This window comes from Anolis carolinensis, chromosome 1, assembly GCF_035594765.1.
Source record: "Anolis carolinensis isolate JA03-04 chromosome 1, rAnoCar3.1.pri, whole genome shotgun sequence".
In the NCBI taxonomy this organism is placed as follows: Eukaryota; Metazoa; Chordata; class Lepidosauria; order Squamata; family Dactyloidae; genus Anolis; species Anolis carolinensis.
The window spans coordinates 252,602,198-252,624,410 of NC_085841.1; the positions used below are offsets into that span (position 1 = coordinate 252,602,198).

The 22,213-nt window shown below is 40.2% G+C and overlaps 2 protein-coding genes across 3 annotated transcripts in view; one reads left to right on the forward strand and one right to left on the reverse strand.

The window, feature by feature from the left end:
• Nucleotides 1-1,169: 1,169 nt before the first annotated feature.
• On the forward strand, nt 1,170-19,025 carry cep70 (centrosomal protein 70). 2 transcript variants are annotated; one of them, XM_008109289.3, is made up of 17 exons: nt 1,170-1,309; nt 4,706-4,795; nt 5,316-5,379; nt 7,560-7,683; nt 9,762-9,942; nt 11,270-11,439; nt 11,941-12,000; nt 12,344-12,449; nt 13,347-13,435; nt 13,604-13,675; nt 14,046-14,148; nt 15,135-15,308; nt 15,737-15,883; nt 16,259-16,427; nt 16,643-16,757; nt 18,118-18,197; nt 18,880-19,025. In XM_008109289.3, exons 2-17 carry the CDS (start codon nt 4,766-4,768, stop codon nt 18,939-18,941), a joined length of 1,746 nt encoding a protein of 581 aa, XP_008107496.1. In that variant the 5' UTR covers nt 1,170-1,309; nt 4,706-4,765; the 3' UTR covers nt 18,942-19,025. The 2 variants fall into 2 exon arrangements, with proteins under 2 accessions (XP_008107496.1, XP_008107501.1); XM_008109294.3 differs by lacking the exon at nt 1,170-1,309 and adding an exon at nt 4,429-4,623.
• Nucleotides 19,026-19,140: 115 nt separating this feature from the next.
• Nucleotides 19,141-22,213, reverse strand: part of esyt3 (extended synaptotagmin 3) — a 45,818-nt gene continuing 42,745 nt past the window's right edge. Inside the window, exons 20-23 of the mRNA XM_062974407.1 lie at nt 21,958-22,089; nt 21,588-21,693; nt 21,097-21,146; nt 19,141-20,124 (exon numbers count right to left, since the gene is read on the reverse strand). Coding sequence (XP_062830477.1) covers nt 20,088-20,124; nt 21,097-21,146; nt 21,588-21,693; nt 21,958-22,089 — 325 coding nt within the window. The 3' untranslated portion in view covers nt 19,141-20,087. The remainder of the gene's footprint in view (nt 20,125-21,096; nt 21,147-21,587; nt 21,694-21,957; nt 22,090-22,213) is intronic.

Consider the following 22,213-nt stretch of genomic DNA (forward strand, 5'->3'; position numbering starts at 1 on the left):
GGGACCACCAAACACAAATCAAGAAACACGAAAGGCATGGCAGACTAACTCAAGCAGAGAAGTCAGCCATAGCAGAGCACTCGATGAACCAACCTGGACACAGTAATACTTGAGAACACAGAAATGCTGGACCACTCTTACAACCAGCATGTCAGACTTTACGGAGAAGCCACTGAAATCCACATGCATGTGGACAATTTCAACAGGAGGAAACCATGAAAATGAACACAATCTGGCCACCAGTATTTTTAAAAATTCTAAAATCAGGACAGTATATAAACAACAACACTCAGAAAACAGGGTAATTCCAGACATGGAACAATCAGGGCCGGCTAATAACTCCCAACAAATTATTCCCCCAGACAAGAATCAGGCAAGCTTTGAATCTGAAAGTCTATTCAGTGCTACTCAAGGTGGCAATTTGCAACATTCACACTTGTCTCTAATAGACAAGAGTTCTTTCTCCCACCCTGGACCTTCCACAGATATATAAACCCCACTTGCCTAGTTTCCAACAGACCTCACAGCCTCTGAGGATGCCTGTCATAGATGTGGGCAAAACGTCAGGAGAGAATGTCATACAGCCTGGAAAACTCACAGCAACCCAATAATAACAAATCTTTATTTATATCCCAGCCCCCCTTCCCAAAGGGACTCGGGGTGACTTACAGTATACAGTATCTACATCCATGTTTTCAATTTCTTGAGACAATCCCTTGAGCCTTCTCTGCTGAAGAGGGCTGGGGCCTCATCAAACTACAACTCCCACGATTCCACAGCATTCAGCCATAGCATGCTTTGGTGTCGAACCGCATTCATCCTACTAGTGTAGAGCTGACCCAACTCTATACAGAAATGTGCCTTAAGAGTGCACTTTGGCAGCATTTGAACTTTCCAGAGAAGGCTAAGGACCCTGCCATACTACAAACCAAGGACTCCACAGCACTGAGCCATGGCAGTGAATGTGGGGTCCAACTGCATCCACTTCTCTTTGCCTAAGGCAGTGGTTCTCATCCTGTGGGTCCCCAGATGTTTTGGCCTTCAACTCCCAGCTGGTAAACTGGCTGGGATTTCAGGGAGTTGGAGGCCAAAACACCTGGGGACCCAGGTTGAGAACCACTGACCTAAGAATGCAGATGGCTCTGAAATACAAAGATGCCTTCAGAGCCCTCCTTGGGGCGGAGCCTGGGGCGGGCCTCTCCTCCTTGCTTTCCCCTTCCTTCCATTCACTCCTCCCTTCTTCCTTCCTTCCTTGAAGACCCGCCTATAACGGCCACCGAGACCGAGACAGGGAGCCCAGGCCCCAGGGGTACGTACCGCAAGAAAAGGAGAATGATGCGGATTAAGCCGGGAATTAGGCATTGAAAGGGGGAATGTTGAGAAGCAAGCACCGAACTGCCTCTGGTTGGCTGCATCGACGCTGCAGATTAGAATGGATGCAGCCTGACAGCCCTTTAACTTCCTTGGCTCCATGCAGGGAGGGAGATGCAGTTCTGCAAGGTCTGGGCTGAGGCCTCATCAAGCTACAGCTCCCAGGATCCCATGGCCGTGAGGCATGGCAGGCAGAATGGTGCCAAGCTGCACTCATTCTACTGTTGAGATGCAGCCTTGGTTGGTCGAATGGTTGTCACACAGCCAGGGGATTCTCTCTTTACATACACAGCTATGAATGGCACAGGAGCCTCTACAGCAGGCATGGACGAACTTGGGCCCTCCCTCCAGGTGTTTTGGGCTTCAACTCCCAACTTCAAGTCCAAAACACCTGTAGAGGCTTCACTCTGTCAGCCCTCCTTGGGAGACTTTATTGCATGGTGTTTGCAAAGCACTTGATGAATATTTTGCTATACCATGGCCTTTCAAGTACAGAACATAACAGTATACAGTGTTCCCTCACTACTTCGCAGTTCACTTTTCGCGGATTTGCTGTTTCGCGATTTTTCAATAAAGACTATTATAAATCATAAAAAATTACAATTTACAGCCTGAGGAAGGAGAAACCAAAGGGAGAGAAAAGGAGCCCAAGTGGCAACGGGAGGAGAAGGAGGCGATTTATCAACACACAATTGGTTGATAAAGACTTAAAATAGTGTATAACTACTAAAATAATGTATAAATATTAAAATAAATATAATGCCCCTACTTCACAGATTTTCACTTATTGCAGGTGGTCCTGGAACCTAACCCCAGCTATAAGTGAGGGAACACAGTACACCTGAAAACTAGATTAAACAAACCTTTTTTGGACCAGGCAACAAAGCTGCTGAAATTCTCTTTTCTACTATGAACACAACTTAACTTCGGAGACTTTATTGTTTTGCAGATTACTTCAGCCTTATTTCCATTGGGAATGTTTACACAAAGCACACTGTTTGAATTGTTTTACAAACAAAATCACGGTTGATGTTGTTTTGATGCATTTGGTAAACATTTTGATTTCCCATGGGCCTTGTACGTACAGAATATGACAGTATGCACTTGAACAGGATGCCTATGCTCCACACCGCTGGAGAAATTACACTGTTTAGCCACCTGACATCCGCCAGGAAATAGCAGCCTGCAACGAAAGAACCAAGGCATTGATATCTCCGGCCCATCCTCTGTTTGGATAGCATGTCAATGCCTTAAATCAAGAAATCATTTTCTAAGATCTACAGAGATACTCCCAGGAACACCTCAGCAAGCGAGAGTCCAAAAGTGGCAGGTGAAAACCCAGAACCTCAATCAGTGGCTGATAGCAAATGAGAGACTCCCTCCTGGGCACACAGAGAAGATTGGGTGATTTGAAAGGCGCTAAACAGGCTGCGCTCCATGAGATGCAGAGCTAACTTTAAGAAATGGTGCTACAAAGTGGAGTCCTCAATGTGCGAGTGCAGAGAAGAGCAAACCACAGACCACTTACTACAATGCAGACTAAGCCCTGCCACATGCACAATGGAGGGCCTTTTCACAGCGACACCAGAGGCACTCCAAGTGGCCAGCTTCTGATCAAAGGACATTTAGCATAATGCCAAGTTTAACTTTGTGTTTTTAAATACATCATAACAGTACCTTCAATTTACTTCTGATACGATAAATACTTGAAAAGAGTATGAAAATGAAAATATTTTAGCATGCACCTGGAAAGAATATGACAGCTAGATTTAATAAATGTTTTATGATTGTGTTGAAGGTATTGATTTTTACACAACCAAGTAACAATCGCTGCAGAAATCTTGAAACAGCCATGAGAGAACCAGTGTAGGATAGTAGTGAGAGCAGCTCTGAAGACCAGGGTTTGTATCCTCGACTGTGAAACCCACTGGGTGATTTTGGGCAAGTCACACCTCTCAACCTCACAGGAAGGCAGTGGCAAATACCCTCTGAACTAATCTTACCAAAAGAACACTGATCAGTTCATTTTAGGACCCCCATTTTAGGAGCCCCCGGGGACGCAATGGGTTAAACCCTTGTACTGGCAGGATTGCTGACTGAAATGTTGACACTTCAGATCTGGGGAGCGGGGTGAGCTCCTGTCTGTCAGCTCCAGCTTTTCATGCACGGACATGAGAGAAGCCTCCCACAGGATGGTAAAACATTCGGGCGTCCCCTGTGCAACGTCTTGCAGTTTCTCAAATCCTTCCTGACACACAAAAAAAAAGATCCTCATAGATCTAAAAGCGTCCTGAAGGCATGTAATAACAACAAACACAGCCAAAAAGATACAAGAGCCCTCTCCAATTTCCACTCTGCCAATCCTACTTGCATTTAGTAAATATTCTAGTTTCCCTCATGCCTTGCAAATTCAGAAGATAACATATATCTGAAAATATGAAAAATAGAATAAACCAACATGCTAATCAAGTATGATTATCTTGAGCTCACAAACATGTAAACATGTTCAGAGTCGAGTGCTTGCTTATAAAAGGTATATTGTTATCTGGTCAAATGTTCTGGGTAACTAAAGGTGGCCATGTGAAAAATAGGACAGGGCTCCTGTGCCTTTAATAGTTATGCACAAGAGGGAACTTCAGCCAAAACATGATTGTGTGCCCAGGTATACTAGCTGAATTTCTTTATTCCATATCTGGTAATGGTCTCCTGTCTTTAATCTGGTCACTTGGGTCCGATTACTAGAAGTCACTTGTGTGATATCATTCCTAAAAATGCATTTCACCTTTAGAAAAACCTTCCTAATCTCTAGACACTTTTCTGCAAGTGTATCTGACAGCATCTTCCTGAAAATTTATTAAGTGTGTGCAGGATGCTAACTGCCAGGGTTTTTGTATGAAACAGGAGTCAATTCCTTATTTGAATTTTATGTCAGTGGTCTCAACCTGTGGGTCCCCAGGTGTTTTGGCCTACAACTCTCTGAAATCCCAGCCAGTTTACCAGCTGTTAGAATTTCTGGGAGTTGAAGGCCAACACATGTAGGGACCCATAGGCTGAGAACCACTGGTTTATGTAGTTGTGTGCTTTCAAGATTTTGGCCTGTTCCTTTTCCTCAGGCAATAAAACATCTGGTGCCAGTCCTGTACAAATGCTATAAAACTGTTTGCTTGCAGTCAGTTTCAGTTGCTACTCTTTTTATAGTTGTTTTTATGGGATTTTAAACTAATGCAAAATTAGAATGTCAAGACTGCAAAGGTAGTCCTGTTGTTTCTGAATTGTTAATAATGGTAGTTAGATACAAGCTGCAGCTTTAATCCATTTCATTTTTTTTTCAAAGTTCCCAGGGCTGTAGCTTGCTGTGTCAGGATCCGTGGCAGGGTATTCTTACTCAGAAACAATGTCCAGTGATTCTTGGAGTAGAGAGGAGGTAAGATGCAGTTTTTTACCCATCTGGCTTCTCCAGTGAATACCCTGGACTTCTCTACAGTGTCTTACTATAATCCAGATCAGTTATTCCTGTTGAAGAGATTAGAGGTGGGGAATATTTTGGAGCAGTGTTGAATTATGCTTTTATCCTTTCTCCTTTGTCATCTTGTATTTAATTGGTTAAGATATTTACTGTCAATTTGATGGTGAGAGAATAGTGTTGGGAGGAAAAGGGAAAGTGGGATAAAAATGTGGGATGAAAAATGTTTGTATTGACATTGAAAAAAAAAATAAAAATTGAATTTTCACAATTGACCAAGAAGAATTTTGTGACATTGCTAAATGAAGAAGGTGGTTATCATGTTTATAGTCATACCATGGAATTTAAAATGTTTTAACATGTTTATAGTCCTTCACTAGCATATTTATGTTTCATGTTATTTTGGTAGTCTAGCATTGAAATATACCATACTGTAAATAAATTGATCCCCCCCCCCCCCCCGGTTTTCTTCCAAATGTAGCAAGAAGAATGGGAAAATGTAAATAAGTTACTGCGACATCATGGCTTAAGACCCTTGGTACCAGGTGAGCAAGCTTTGTAAGAAGTGAAACTATAAATTGCCTATCAGTTGTATTGTACCATTTTGCAATTTTTTGAAGATAATAAATTTGACTTGTTTCTGCTCATCTAGAACTTGACTAAGGGCCCTTCCATACAGCTGAATATAATCCCACGTTATCTGGTTTGAACTGGAATATATGGCAGTGTGGACTCAGATAACCCAGTTCAAAGCAGATACTATGAGATTTTCTGTCCAGATATTCTGGGTTATATGACTGTGTGGAAGGCCCCTGAGATTACTGGTGCAATCACCCCCACCCCCACCCCACCCCCACCCCCCGCATTTGCAGACTTCGCTTTTGAGGATTTGATTATTCAGACATTTGTAGCTGTTGTTTAATTAACTGGACCTCCTCATGCCAATCTTTGTGCTGCCCCACAACTTCACAGCTGTTCTGCTAACAGTGCCAGTCACTCAATCTTCTCAGCAAAGCTCCATCAAGATTTTAAACTCCTTCCTCCGTTGCTCTCCTCCCCACCCTCCCATCAAAGCAACATTCAGATTTTAACCCTTTTCTCAATTGATGCCTTCCTCTTCTTTTCTTCCTTAGCCCCTCCCTTTCCTTGTTGTACTGCTTTGTGCATAATTCCACCACAGTTTTCATTTGTTTTCATTTCCTTCTAATCCACCTCTTCACCTGCTCTTTCCTTTGACTCTCCACCACCAATGTAAGACTTCTGACAGGATGATGGGCAATGAGACTATGGTGCCCTGATGGTCAGGAGAGGAGAAGGAGTGAATGGGGAAGAAGCAGCTGGGTGGGGAAGGCCTTTAAATTCTGATTGATGTGTCCCAGAAAGGGAGTGGCCATGGCTGAAAAGAGTCTGTGGCATATATTTGGCCAGGTTTGGGGGGGTGGGGGGGATGCTAGAGTTGGAACTCTCTGCCCCAGAGTGTGGTGGAGGCTCCTCCTTTGGAGGCTTTTAAGCAGAAGCTGGATAGCCATCTGTCAGGGGTGCTTTGAATGCAATTTCCTGTTTCTTGGCAGGGGGTTGGACTGGATGGCCCATGAGGTCTCTTCCAGCTATATGATTCTATGATTCTATTAGCAGTTTTTTTTTAAATTGAGGTATTTTGCCTCTGATCCCTGCAAATGTGGAGGCGCAACTGTATTTTAATGTGTGTTGAAGGCTTTCATGGTGGAATCACTGGGTTGCTGTGTGTTTTCCAGGCTGTATGGCCATGTTCCAGAAGCATTCTCTCCAGATGTTTCACCCATACCTATGGCAGGCATCCTCAGAGGTTGTGAGGTCTGTTGGAAGCTAGGCAAGTGGGGTTTATATATCTGTGGAAGGTCCAGGTTGGGAGAAATGCTAATCAAGGTGATCAACTGCACATTCACACTTGCCTCATAGGAGCCTCCGGTGGCCTAGGGGATAAAATCCTTGTGACTTGAAGGTTGGGTTGCTGACCTGAAGGCTGCCAGGTTCGAATCCCACCCGGGGAGAACGCGGATGAGCTCCCTCTATCAGCTCCAGCTCCATGCGGGGACATGAGAGAAGCCTCCCACAAGGATGGTAAAACATCAAAACATCTGGGTGTCCCCTGGGCAACGTCCTTGCAGATGGCCAATTCTCTCACTCCAGAAGCAACTCCGGTTGCTCCTGACACGAAAAAAAAAAACTTGCCTCATACATACAAGAGTTCCTTCTCCCAACCTGGACTTTCCACAGATAAATAAACCCCACTTGCCTAGCTTCCAAAAGACCTCACGACCTCTGAAGATGCCTGCCATAGATGTGGGTGAAACGTCAGGAGATAATGCTTCTGGAACATGGCCATATAGCCCGGAAAACTTACAGCAACCCAATCCAGATAAAGAAAATGACTTCCCCCTTCTGAATAAATTTTGCCAAAAAAACCCCTCTTGATAAGATCATCACATGATAGAGAACAACAACAACAACAACAACAGATCTTAAAAGGACATCATCAGTTGGTTCCAGCAAGTACGAACGGGCATAAAGGAACACAATGCTTTCTTGTTCAGACCATCTGGAGATGTTACTAAGCTCATTGTTGTATTACAGTCACCTCTGATATGATGTGATTTACTCAGCCTCAGCTGCTTGCTTTGTGAAATGTTATAATTTGTAATTCATGTAATCAGCATCTTTGGTATTTCCTTTTTAATCTTTACAGATAAAATTGTTATGAACAGACAGTGTTCACAAGAAATTCGGTACGCATTAACAACATTAGTGGAAGAAACTGAGCGTCAACGGAAAATTGTTCGTGGCTTAATAGAAGACAATCGCCAGCTAAGGTAAGATTTAGGAGTTCTTCTAGGGAAGTTAATTGATGAAATGAGCAGAGTTCTGATCCATAGAGGAGGCTGTATTTGCCCCTGTTCTATTCTTAGTTTTTCATGTTTCCATTTTATGATTTTATATTTATAGTACCATATATACTCGTGCATGGTTGTACTTCTTGTGTTAGTCAGTGGCATGTTTGGTGGGCTAAACTTATGGATTTGACTCTGACTCGTGGATAAACTGAGGGTAAAAGTTAGGGGCCTGGAAGAAACAAATCTTTTCTTCTCTTTTTAAAAATCCATGGGGGAAATTATTTAGGAAGAGCTAAAGAGAAAGAGGGGATCTGTTTATCTGAGGAGTGACAATGGAAGGAAGATGGTATTGTTGATTTTAAAATATCTATATATCTATTCAAATAATGGATAGGAAAATACATATAAATTAAGAAAAATAATGAGAATGAAGCTGACAAAAATGGGCGGTGGAGGGAGGAAAAAGAGCAAAGAAAGCAACCTACCTCTATTAGGGGATTAGTGCAAAGGCAGTGCAAAGAGGCCAGTTACCCTGCCTCCTTCCTTCCTTCTTCACCTCCTTTTTGGACATAAGAAGAATTTATCAGCAACGTGGGAGAGACATTTTAGGTACTTAAGGTGGAGTGGAGCAGTGGTAGTTATGTTTAGTAACAACTTTTTACATAAGCTTATCTGCAGAGAGATTGTGGTGGCCATTTTAATACGAGTAGGAGTATAGTGCTTATCCAGTAAACATGGCTGGCATTGGTCTTTTCTACCTCGGGCACCCATAATACCTCCTCTCGAATTTGTTATAAATCCTACTCAGGCTGAAAAGGAAGATGATGAAGGAGAAAATGAGGAAGGGCTGTCTTTCCTTTTTCCATTTGATCAAGGGAGGTTTAATGGGGTGAGAGCCTATTCCAACATTGACATGTGTATAAACTGATCCAGATTTTTTGGGTGATTTTTGTCAAAATAAATTTCAATTTGCATACTAGTATATACCATAGGTTTTAAATTACAGGAAAGCAATCTAATTTCCTCTACGTGTATTGGAGTGCAAATCATATCAACAGCAGCAAGGCCAATGATCAAGGGAGATGAAGACTGTAGTCCTAAACATATGGGGCATAAGGTAGCCCATATTTATGTAATTAATTACAATGGACCCTTGGGATCTGTGACAGTGTGTTTCCAGGACCTCCTGCAGATAGCATAAAGTGAGCATATTCAAGTACCTATTAAAATGGCGTTGAGAAGCAGCAGAGGCAATAGTAAACCCTTGCACTGCATTCTTTGCGTTTCCAGGAGATGGAGAAGCCTGAAGAATGCATCGCACCAGATGGCCATAACTTGCTGTTGCCTTATGCCATTTTTATAAGTCTTGTGAGGTTTGCAGAGGGACCGCAAAGCTTCACTAGGTTTATACAGTAAGCACCAATTAAAAATGGTGTAGGGCAGCAGCAGCAGAGGTGGCGTTAAGCCTCACCAACCTTCTTTTACAAAGTGAAGCAACTCTGCTGCCTCAAAGGCAGAGGCAAGCAGCTGCTTGCTCCCCACCCAAGATTCAAATGTAGAGTATTCTGTACATTTGAATCCATGGTGGATTAAATATTCTTGATTTTCATTAAGTCTTGACCATAAGCACTCCACATTGTGTTCTGGTTTAAAGGTATTTTGCTTTTTTTCTTTTGCTGAGATATTTTGGAAAGGCTCCATGCTCTCTTTCCACCTACTACTTATACTAGTTATACCAAAAGGCCTGTTTTGTCCACATATCTTCATGCCTTGATGATTCAGTACTCCTAATTCTTCACTGAGGAAGGAATAAAACTGTAACTTATTTTGTGTTTCAGCTTCTATGAATGCACCAAATTCTGATTGATGTTTTTCTCTGGTTCATCCATTTCTGTCTTGTGATGAACAAGAACCAGACCAGGCAAGGAGATCAGCAGGAGACCTTGCCTACACAAAGCACCCATGTGGTCTTCTAAATTAAGATTTCTATGATACTTAGATTTGTATCTATTTTACTGAATTTTATAATGGTTGCTGGGATTTTTTTTTTACATTAGAGATGAACTGCGCCTGGAGCGAAGTCGGGCTTCTCGGCAGGAACAACGAGCCAATGACCTGGACATCATTTTAGAAAATATCAAACACAAAATACGTCAGCTGGAAGATGAGTCTATAGCTAATGCTTCCCAGCAGCACAACCAAGTCAAAGAACTTCAGAAAGATCAGCAAACTACTCAGGTAGTTTTATTCACTATAACTTTCAAGATCTGTCATTCACAAGATGTATCCCTTTTATTTTGGATTTATTATTGTTGATGTTGCTGCTGCTGCTGTTGTGAAGTTATCATGGACAGCCTGACCAAAAAGCTTGGTGAGGTGATTCCCTGGGAGCAGCAAACTAATCATTCCTCCACTCCCCAAAAAGGGGATAGGAAAGCAGGCCACCTCTGGAAGTAGAGGTGGTAACCATATATTCTCCACCACCACCTCATTGTAGATAGCACTTGTTACCTGTATTTTTGGTTTTGATGACCTTTTAGAGTAAGGCAGTAACAAAATAGCTGAATAGCTGGCTGTGTGTAGAATTGGCCAAGAAGAGAAACAATCTGCTCCTTACCTGATGGTATGCTCCTCACTCACAAAATTATTCACTCTCACCTTTCTGCTTATCCCAGGTATGTGGGGGTGCCTCCATCCTATAGCAGGTGGTGCCTTCTCCAGAGCTCTTGCAGATTGTATCTCTGCTGCCACATATGGGTAGTACACTTTGCTTCCCACTTCAAGGAGCATGAATAATATAATTGGTACCATGAAAGAGTTACAACAGAACATTTTGACTTAGTTTGTGATACACTTCAAATGTGTTGTTTGTTATATGCCATCAAGCTGTTTCAAACTTAAGGCAACCCTGATATGAGTCTCTTGGCAAGATTTGTTGGGGCGGGGGTGCCTTTGCCTGCCTTTGAGGTTGGGAGAGTGTGATACCCACTGAGTATCCATAGCAGAATAGAGATTCAAACACTGGTCTCCAGAGTCATAGTCTAACATTCAAATTACTGTGCTATGCAAGCTCTCATGAACACTTTGAATATGCATGCAGGTAGCCTCTGGTGGCGCAGCGGATTATACTGCTGAGCTGCTGAACTTGCTGACTGAAAGGTCGGCGGTTCGAATCCGGGGAGCGGGGGGAGCTCCCGCTTCTGCCAACCTAGCAGTTCAAAAACATTCAAATGTGAGTAGATCAATACGTACTGCTCTGCCAGGAAGATAATGGCGTTCCATGCAGTAATGCCACCACATGACCTTGGAGGTGTCTATGGACAATGCGGGCTCTTTGGCTTAGAAATAAAGATGAGCAGCAACTTCCAGAGTCAGATATGACTAGACTTAATGTCAGAGGAAAACCTTTTTTTTTTTACTTAAAAAACCCCATAAACATAAAATGAATTATTCCTTCCTAGAAGGTGGGAGAGTTCTTCAAATCTACAAATTCATTGTCATCTGTCATTAGTTCTCCAAGAACTATTCTGTGCCTGTGATTCTCTCTCCATCTTTCTGCATGTAGATGAAGTACAACCAACTATCTGAGAAATTACGAGAACGAGAAGAGACCATTGTCTATTTGGAAAAGGAGCTTTCCAGGATAGGCACAGAGGATCACCAACGTCTTACTAGGCAGAAAAAAATGTTGCGCCAGTTTTGCAAGCAAGCTCCAAGAACTCCCTTGGATCAACAGTGAGTAAATCTATACAGTTTTAACAGTTTTCATAACACCGAGAATATGTCACATTTATAAAAAGGTCAGTTTTTTTGCAGTTTAAATACTTCTGATTATTATGTTAAGAATTAATTCATTTGGAAACGAGTTAGCATTGTAGGGCATGCTGGGACATGTTGTATGTTGGACCACTTTACCTGTAGCAGAATGGATGCTGTCTCTTTCACCATTGCATTTTGTTTCTTTACAGACAAATAGTCTTTTCATTTGTATTTTCCCTCTCTCTTGGATCCTATTTTTTAAAAATATTCTCATAAATGCCATGGTGGCTTTGCAATTGTTTGATTTAGGAGATATAGGGTCTGGTGGGCTAAGGGTGCCGAGTTCTGTTTGGAGATTCTGGAATTTTTCTCTCACTATCCAGCTGGCCAGCAAAAGCCCAGGAAAACTTAAGACTAGATCAGAAGTATTGCAGAAGAGTTCCTTAGAAAACCTTCCCCCTTTTTAAATCTCTGCAGGATTTGTTGCCTAATAGATTCCTATGAGTCGCAGATCAACCAAATCAGAAAAGAACTAAGGTAGGAAAAGTCATTGATATAAATCAAGTTATATTGTATTGGTGATGTACAGATGTACCATTTTTAATGTGTTTTTGTTGAAGGGTTTATGTTGTTGCCGTTCACTATTTGACACTAAGTTGACAACTTATACCAAACCTATCCATGAGAGTCATAAAACACCCTGCACAGGTCTTGCAAACTCAGGGTTGTGATTGAATTAATGCCCCTGGTAGTGCAGTCTTTCTATTTGCCTGCCGCCACTTTAATAATGATGTTGATGATTATCATAATCATGATTTTTATTTTTTACCATTGCTTTTTCATTGAAATGGACTTCATTTTATATTGGTTTTTCTCATAGTAAATATAAGAGAAGCCCCAATCATACAGAAGGCAGAAAAGAGGAAGAAGAGGAAGAATTCCTGAAGAACATGGATGCCACAGCTAATTACAAAGCTTTGCTCATGGTGAGACAAATGCTCATGTGGAAACTGCTCCACATGAGATAAAACTGCTAGGGATAAAAGCAAACATTTTCAGTTGGCCAATTATTTATGTAGAAAGCCTTCTGAAGACAAAGGCATTTGCCGATGGTTATTGAATGCCCTCCATTCCTGGTGCTGTTCTCATACTGCTTTATACCTGTAGATAAATACTTTGGAGACAAGACTTCCCTGTTCTCTTCCCCCACTGCAAAATGGGAAGCACAGTAAATATGCTACAAACACATTTCCTTTCTATATTATCTTTCACCAATCAAGATTCTCTTTACTTGCTCTTCATCCTCATTCAACTTGCTTCTCTTAATTTTCTTTATTAAATCTCACTTCTTCTCCCCTTTATCTGAACATCATGGTTTTTGAAAGCCTAAGACATGGCTGTTCTCTCTAAAGCAGCTACTCTCAACATTCTGGAGGCCCAGGCCCTTTGCCATAATATGGCCAATTCAGATTGATGCAGGTGACACACAACTTAATTTTTTGAAGTCTCTTTGAAAAGCGGCTGAGGGCAAAATGAAGGAGGAAAGGCTCCATGTTTGAGAGGAGGAGTAAGGCTACAGGTGCAGACTTCTCAAGTCTTTTTGATATGTTATTTTCTTTATCAAAATCTCCAATCCTGTGCCACCTGCCCCCATCAGTGCACACCTCTCATGATAAAAGTATGCCACTTCTGTTTTGGTTGTTGGTTATGTTTGACAGCATGAGCTGAGTTGGGGATATTGTTTGCATCGTGCAGCATTCTCCCATCTTTGACTTTGTGTGTTCATCTATTTGCCTAGTCAATTCATTGTGAGGACCAGTGAGATGATGACATTAATCTTGTGTTTCTATGTATGACAGCATTTTATAATAAATGTTTTAAAGTCTTTTCAGACTCAGATAATAGAGACTAAAGCCCGAAATGAACAGCTGTTACATGAAAATATACATCTGAAGAAAGAGATGGAGATCCGGTGAGTGAGTGGGCTGTTTTCTTAACTTTGATTCTCAAATGTGGCAAAGCAGCAAGTAATCTTTCATGAGTAATCTGTAATATCTGAACTATATAACTATAATAATGGATGACCTTCACTGCTAGTAATATGATCTTTATTCTATATTAAATATTTTCTTCCCTGTAGACCAACTGTGCAAGAGTTAAGGTTTTACAAACACCAAGTGAAGAAGTTGGAGAAAACACTGAAGAGCATCAGGTAACTAATTTTCATCAAATGTGAATGCTAGAACTGTTTTTATGACAAATGAGTTAGGGGCAGCTCAGAAATATGATTCTTTTTTTAACTGGGAGCAAGCAGAATTTAAAAAAGAGAACAGAACCATGTAAACTGCAAGTGGTCTAGTGATAATGAGGTTCTGAAAAGCTTTGTTGAAGAATAGGCCCAAGGGTACCATAGGATGTCCTAATATTATCCCTATATATTGTGGATATCTTCATAGTCCATGCCTTCTCAAAGACACATGCAAAATGACAAAAGAGGGATCTGAGATTGCAGAGGATACTGATGTTCTTTAGCAGCCTCTCAAGCAATTTTAGTTTGAATAATTAAAATTTTTGTTCCAAAGGTCACATGAGAACATTGAAGAAGAAAACACCAAAGAAAACAGAGAACTTGCATGTAATGCAGGAGGAGACCAACTACAGGAAGTTTCCAGAAAATATTTGCAGGTAGGTAGAATGTTATTTCAGAAAGTCTTCATAATATATATAGCATTTTAATTTAGAGGTAAATCTGGAGTCCATATATCTTGAGGGGGTGCAGCTGCTCTACAGTCAGAAGCAAAATCCATTGGTTTCCTATCTCTATTTCCAGTTTAAACCATTGTTGTGTGTTATCTTGGGCAAACAGCTACAGAGATTGCAAGACAGGCAGTAGTTCGATGTTAACTTTTAACTGGGAGGAGTAAACAGGTGATGATGAAAAGAATGTGAGAAAGGAGGAAGATGGCCCTCCTTGGTGGATTCACTTAATTGTGACAAACAAAATGACCTGATTCTATTTCTGAATTTGCCCATTGTAATAATTTCCCCAACCACTAGTGTATTGTCAGTTCCATGATTTAAAAAAACTTGTTCAGATTTGCAGCATTCCTCTGCATATGTGTTTGAAATAAAGCAGATGTTCAGGATTGCAGTCTTACGTCTATTTCCTTAGTAATAACAGTTTTAATTTTTCTGGTGATATGCCTCTGACAGGCAGGAGTACAGTTATATCTGTATCTCGACATGCAGAAAGACAGCTAAAAGCAAACTGAAGAAAAAAAAATCTTGAGATCCAGTGGAATACAGTGTGTCACATTACCTTGTTTGTCCACATTACTACAAACTCAGGACCCCAGCAGAAAGTGCCAGCTTGCAATATATCTTAAATAAGTAGATCACTCATATAAAGTGAGAAACGAAAACTGTGTAATTTTTAGTCTCTGAAAAATAGCTGCATGCTGTTAAATGAAATACAGACTATTGTGTTTTTGCAGGCCAAGAATGCAGCTAAATAAGAGTCTCTTGCGACTCAGTGGGTTACAATGTCCATGTAAACATACATGGGACTGGACCTTTTGTTGTTTTGATATATGAGTAATGAGGTTTGCAAAAAAATGGAGTCTGATTTTTTTTATATATTGATGTGTGTTTTGACCAACATTTACATAAAGGTGTTATTGAGCATTGACTCAATTATTAGAAGTCCAAGAAGAGCTCCTTTGGTGATGCATATGCAAAGGAAAGGGTTACCGCGAAGTTGTATCACAGAGAATGAACAGGAATGTGGATTTGAGCATCTTCCTCTTACAGTCGAAATGTGGGCAGACCAGCTAATGGCTCTGAAGGTACTATCTGTGCTTTAAATCTTGCATTCTTTTAAAATAGGGACATCTTCCACTATCTAGAATTTATTTTTGTACAAAAATATTGGTTTTTTTATACTGTAGAATCCTTCAGAATCTAGGCCTCTCCCAATCTGTAATCTAAAGATCCATCATGGTGGTTCTTGGTTTCAATGCAGTGATTTTAGTTTAGTTTTGTTTTTTTGTCATCCTCCATCTTGTGTTTCTCGGCCCTGCCTAGAAAATGGTTTTCCCAGTCTTCCAAAGCAGTTTGCAGGGCTGCTGTGGGGAGAGGAGAGATCTAATCTCCCAGTCTAATTGATGAAAAAGATTTAGTCAGATGCCTTGTGTTGAATTAGGCCCATGGGTTAAGACCCAAATATAAGATGGGGGCTCTGCTGTTCTCTGACCATGATGTTTGTTTTTTCAAGAACTTACACAGATCCCTGAAAAAACTGCTTCTGCAATTAGTACCTTGGCATACAGTAGCTCTGCAGGATGACAATGAACATGTTAGAGTTGAAGACCTTCAGTGCTTAGTAGATGAAATCTCTGAAGAAGTAGACAATGAGGAAAAGGTACATTTTTTCCAAAGGTTCTGCCTCTCCTTCACACATTTAGGCTTAGGCTTTAGTTTCATATGTTAGTATGAAGCCCTATATTTTATTTCAGCGCAAAAACATGGTTATTCATTTATTTATGTAATGAGACATATGTAAATAAAACATATTTGATACTGTAGATGGTTTTGTTAGTTTGATCCTTAGTTTTGAAAAATGGCTTCAATTAAGTTTCTCTGGGGTTTTTTTAGAAAATGTTTTCTACTTTGTCTATTTGTAAACCCACCCCATGTATTTCTCTATCTCTTAGAGATTTCTAGATCATCACGTTTACTGTAATCAAAATTAAAAATTAGTCTTGTTATTTCTTTTTTCTTCTCCGGCATCCTGTAGAAGAGTAATGTGCCTTCCCAACACACCTTGTATGCAATTGTCTCTCATTTTCAAAAGCTGTTTGATGTGAATTCTTTGAATGGGATTTACCCTCGGATGAATGAAGTTTACACAAAACTTGGCGAGATGACCAATGCTATGAGAAACCTACGTGATCTCTTGGAACTAGGTATGATTTTGTTGCTTTTTCCTCTGTTAAAACCTGCTTTGAGGCAGGGGTGTGTGAGTATGTTTGCAACACTAAAATGAAATCTTGTAATGGTTTGCATATTGATGTCCGCAACCACTTAAAATGTTTGTTTAGCTACTGCACTAATAAAGTCAGTGACAGGGTTGGACTAGATGCCTCTGCCCTAGTAAATGATGTGGTGCTGTTTTTCCTAGATGCTTCAACCCCTCCCAGTGTCCTAGTGAACACTGTTGGAAAGCTCTGCAGCCTGTTTAACAAGGATGTGACCAGGCAGATAGAGCAGCTGCTGGGGACGCAGGACATCGAGAGGTATGCCAACCTACCTCTTTGTTCAATAGTAGCCTTTGAACTATAGCCATTCAGATTTCTATTCATTGTTATTTCTATCAGCAGATTCCTTCTTCCAAAACTTTTCTGTGAAGGCTTTGGTATAACCCATTTGTTTCAGGCTAATTGCAGTGTGATTTGCTAGTCTTTATTTCCACCTACCTAACCCTTACATCAGTTTCTAGATTACAAGCACATTAGGATATTGATTTCTCCCTGTATTCTCTGCAAAGAACCATCTGTTTGAATGGACCTTAATAATAATTAGAAATATCCTTTATTGACCACCAAAATGTATGTTGTGCAACCTATTCCAGGGCAGTAGCAATGAGAGAGAAACTGGAGGAGGGAAGGATGAAACTAAGGCTGGATCTACACACCCTATATTCCAGGATCTGATCCCAGATTATCTGCTTTGAACTGGATTATATGAGTCTTCATTACCATATAGTATGGGTTAAGGGCTGGGCTGTGGCGCACCTGGTTAATAGCCAGCAGCAATATATCACTGCTGACCAAAAGGTCATGAGTTCGAAGCCCGTGTCGAATTGAGCACCCAACCATTTAATAGCATAGCTTACTGTCCACCTAAGTAGTTTGAAAACAACTGCAGCTGTGAGTAGAGATAATTAGGGACTGCTTAATGTGGGGAGGTTAATTTAATTTACGAAACTGTAAAACTGCCGGCGAGTGAAGAGCAAGGAGGAAATACTACAATCAAAAAAGGACTTGGTGTCTTAGTGGATGAAGCAACAGTTCCCCGTGGCCGGAATCGAGCATAACCTCCTAAAGCCGGAAGTTGGAAAATGTTGAATTACCTCTACTGTCTGTCTGTATGTTTTCTGTATGTCTAATAATGGCATTGGATGTTTGCCATGTATATGCATTGTGATCCGCCCTGAGCACCCTTTAGGGTGAGAAGGGCGGAATATAAATACTGGAAATAAATAATAAAATAATCTGGGATTGGTTAATGGGATATAGGACAGGGTAGAAGGGGTCTTAGACAAGTTTTTTCACACATGCCCTGCTTTCTGTGGCAAATGGCATAGAATGCATATATAGTGAAGTTAAAGCCTAGTGTAGGAACAATCAATAAAAGCTGTAAAAAGCAACTGCAAGATTAATGAGTTTACCTAAATTTGGGAAAGTGGTGATTCTCACCAGTTTTAGATATAGAACATTGTTGCTAGAGATATGTAATCTGTAATTAAGGATTTCTGATAAATAATAGTATGAAGAGGTGGAAGGAACAAAATCTACTGGTTTGGAGATCACTGAGATTGTTTTAGAGAAGGAAACTGCTAGTAAATAAATGTTTGCTATGATTGATGTTTTTCAGCATTATCTACAAGTTAGAAGAACATGACCACTTCTTTCCAGCCTTTCAAGCTCTTACTGAAGACCTGCTTCGCATTCTAGGTAAGTTTGCATTTCTGTAACATACACAATTGCTAAAACATTTCAGACCTGGAAAGCAGGGATATGGATAGCTGAGAAGGCACGCAGGCAAAGAGGATCACTTAGCTAGGAATGAAATTAGTTTTTCTATTTGTGTGTAAAGTACTATCTAGCTAGTTACTCTCTCCTCATATTGTATAAATAGAGAGGCATGCACAGCATTTTCTTAGAAGTCCAGTCTGCCTTAACCATATTTTACTTAGTGATTCTGTAACACTAGCTCAGTACTTTTCAGATTTCTTCTATAAAACTGTCCTTTTCAAACAGGTAACCTATGCAGGGTTAGCTACTTTACCCACATTGTCTCAGATAAAAAAATCAGGTTGGAATTGACTTCATGACAACGTTTATGTACAAGCACTGTGTATTTATATTGTTAGATATTTTCTAAGCTGCAAAGGCACTAATGACTACTCCTTATAAATTTTCAGTGTAGCTGTAGGACATTTTGGTAGCAGTGAGTTCCTGTTCCTCTCAGTCTAGCTATGAAGTCTTCTATTTTCAGTGTATGTAAGGTGCAATTCAATAAATGTATAGAAGTATTGCTTCCCAATCCCTCCCTGGTTTGACTGGAAAGCTATAACTAGCTGATAATTTATTCTGAAGGGGTGTAATTTATACAAAAGCATTGTTTTTGTTTCAGAAGTCAGAAATCTGACAGATATAGTACCTGCTGTGCAGAGGCTGAAAGGAAAAGTCCAATAACGTAAGCCATCCATAAAAGTTATAAAATGTATCTACCTCTTATGTATAGTGTTTTAACTATTTTAATTAAAATATTTTAACTCATTCTTGGGAGTTTTTTTGACACCATCATCTAATGAAATCTCTGCTCTGAAAATGTTTTACCTATGCAATATATTTAGTCTTGAATTATCACTAAAGTCAAAGTTCTGAACATGCAGAAGTTTCATGACTCACTTTATTCATTATAAACATTAATTACATCTAGATTTAAAAGTTTGAGAACTGTATATTCTTTTTCTCTGGTTTAAGTAGCATAAGACTTGTACTTCACAGTGTTTTCACTCTGACTCTCAAAGCAGCTATGATCAGGAAGGCTGCATACGAAGAGTCGGAGTAATGCAATCTCTGCAATCATTCAAACCACCACACATTGCCATGGGTTTGTCCCTTCTATCTACCTAATGATCCCAGGCACATAAAAAGTGCCCCAATTAATTTGACAGCAGAAGAGCAGTTGGTGGGATGGCTGATGCTGTATATCCACCAACCATTCTTCCCCTATAACTCCTGGTATTTGCCTGGAAAAAAAGGACTCTTTAAAAAAGTCCAGGATTGCCGTGAAAGTTCACCTGCAGTAGTTGTCTCAATTTGCAGCCAGGCAGAAAGGAGGCTGGATCCTGGCTAGACAGAGAAAACTTGATGCAACTTAAATACAATGAGTCTTAATATATTTACTCTTAGGCACTACAGAACATTGTGTTCTCTCCATCTCAGCTCCAATGCCTAGAGAGAATGTTGGAGTAACGTTTAGTGTGTGCAGTGCTTCTGCACTGTTTCCTAGTGTACTAGCAGCACTAGTTCCTGCATAGTAGACCTTCATAAATGTCACCAATACACAAACAGTAGTAAACATGGGAGCTTATTCCTGAGTATGTAATTTCTGTTGTGTTCTCAAACTCAGATCAAGAGTTGGGACTGTTACTAAGAAAGGCACTTGGAAGTTACAACAGAATATTCTACATGGGAGTATTAAATCCCATGTTAATTAAATAACTTAATAGTGCAATTTAAATATAAAAATCTAAAAAGTCATTTGGTGGCACTCTTAAAAGTACAAAATATACATATATACACTTGATTCCTTTGTTCTTCAGATGTTAGATATCAGCTGCAAGGTTGTCCATTCATTGTCAGTTGGTACCTGAGAAAAGAAAATCCCGATATGAGCCAGTTTTTGATATCATGATACCCCATAGTCCAGCATTTCTCAATCTGGGGGGTCGGGACCCCTCGGGGGGTCACGGGGGGTGGCGTCAGAGGGGTTGCCAAAGAGCATCAGAAAACACAAAATTCTGATAGTATTAGGAACACCTTTGGTAGAGAAGGCTGAAGATCTCTCTGCCTGTGAACTACAACTCCCAAAATTGTGGGTCAATCATCCCCAAATCCCACCAGTATTCACAGTTGCCATGTTGGGTCTGTGTGCTAAGTTTATTTATTTATTTATTTCCATCATTTATATGCCGCCCTTCTCACCCAAAGGGACTCAGGGCGGCTCCTGAGTTTGTTTCAGATCTATTGTGGGCTGGGTTCAGAGTGCTCTTTGATTGCAGATTAACTATAAATCCCAGCAACTACAACTCCCAAATGATAAAATCAATCCCCCCACCCCTACCGGTATTCAAATTTGGGCGTATTGTGTATTTGTGCCAAAGTTGGTCCAGTGAATAAAAATACACCCTGCATATGAGATATTTACATTACAACTCCCAGAAATCCCAGCCAGTTTACCAGCTGTTAGGATTTCTGGGAGTTGAAGACCGAAACATCTGGGGTCCCACAGGTTGACAACCACTTCTATAAAGGGACCGATCTAAAGCAAACTTTAAATGGGAAAGGCATCCATCCTCACACACACTCCCCATTTTGTCACACACTATAAAGTGGATCATTGTCTCTGTGATTCCTTTGGAAGAAGAAAAACATTTAAAAAGAAGCAACTATATGCAAGATGGGTTTCTTCCTGTTTATTTGCACCCAACTAAGTTCCCTCTTCCTGGTTCCGTCATCATCTCATCTTGTAGTAGCTTTGTATGAGAAAACCTCCTATACTATAGCCTTAAACACTCTGTAGCTATTGATGCTTTTGTAGATGTTCCTAATTTAAACATACCATTGTGAGAAGCCCTTCAGTAAGTCTTCCTTTGACAAGTCAATCAGCACCTTTTGAAAAAAGCCAAAATGAAAAACAGCATTTAAGAAAGCAATCAGTATAGTGAATGTGATCTAATAATAATTTAAGTTTCAAATATATAAACCAGATATCAAGCAAGATTACTGGGCTCAAAACTGCCAAGCTAATATTGATTTTATAGCTATCATTAGAATGCAAGCATGGACCTCTTTTCTCCTGCCGCACATTCTTCCCTGTCTTTTAAATAATTTCCCTGTTATAACGTGAAATATATATTTGTTCAACATCAAATAGAGTTTTGAATGAATGAGATACCAAATGAGGCACCGAAATAGCCAGGTAGATGTTTCATGCAGAGATCCTTATGTCTAAAAACACAGGAATCTCTACTGCAAAATGCAGGTTGAATTTTCACATATAATTAATTTCACTCATTAATTTCCCTCATAATTTTCAAAACAGTGTCTTACCTTCCCAAGTTCTTTTCTTTCATGTGAAATGAATGGCTTTCTGTTTTTCACTGCAATGTCTAAAGCTCGTTTCTTAATTTCTTCCAAAGTGTCAAAATATTCAAATCTAAAAATAAAGATAGAAAACGTGTGTAATAGATACCAAATAAAGAAATTACAGCTTTACTGCCATCGCAAAAATCATGATGAAAAACAATGTTTTAGACTTCTAAATGCTGCATTAAAAAAAGTGAGAATTATACAAATAAAGTAATGGGGAAGGACAGGGTCATTGTTCTTGGCTTCTCATTGTACACTTCTGAATAATATCTGTGTGGCTGGAAAATGAAACATGGAGGTTTCAGGATAGCTAATTCTTAACAGTACTGACTTTTCATCATAGTGAGGATTCAGCGTTCTTTTCTTGATGGTAGTTCTCTTTCTGGTTGCCCATCTTTTATCTGGCAGCAAGTAGATGCGGACATATGGATGTGCACCTTGCCGTGAACAGGGTGTCAAATTTCTGTGGGACAGTAAACAATGTCATATTCATTATACATTTTTAAAAAATATTCTATATAGTCAAGGTTGCTAGACAACAGAATATCATGATGCATCATCACAAAAGACAGAGCTGCTGGTCAAGG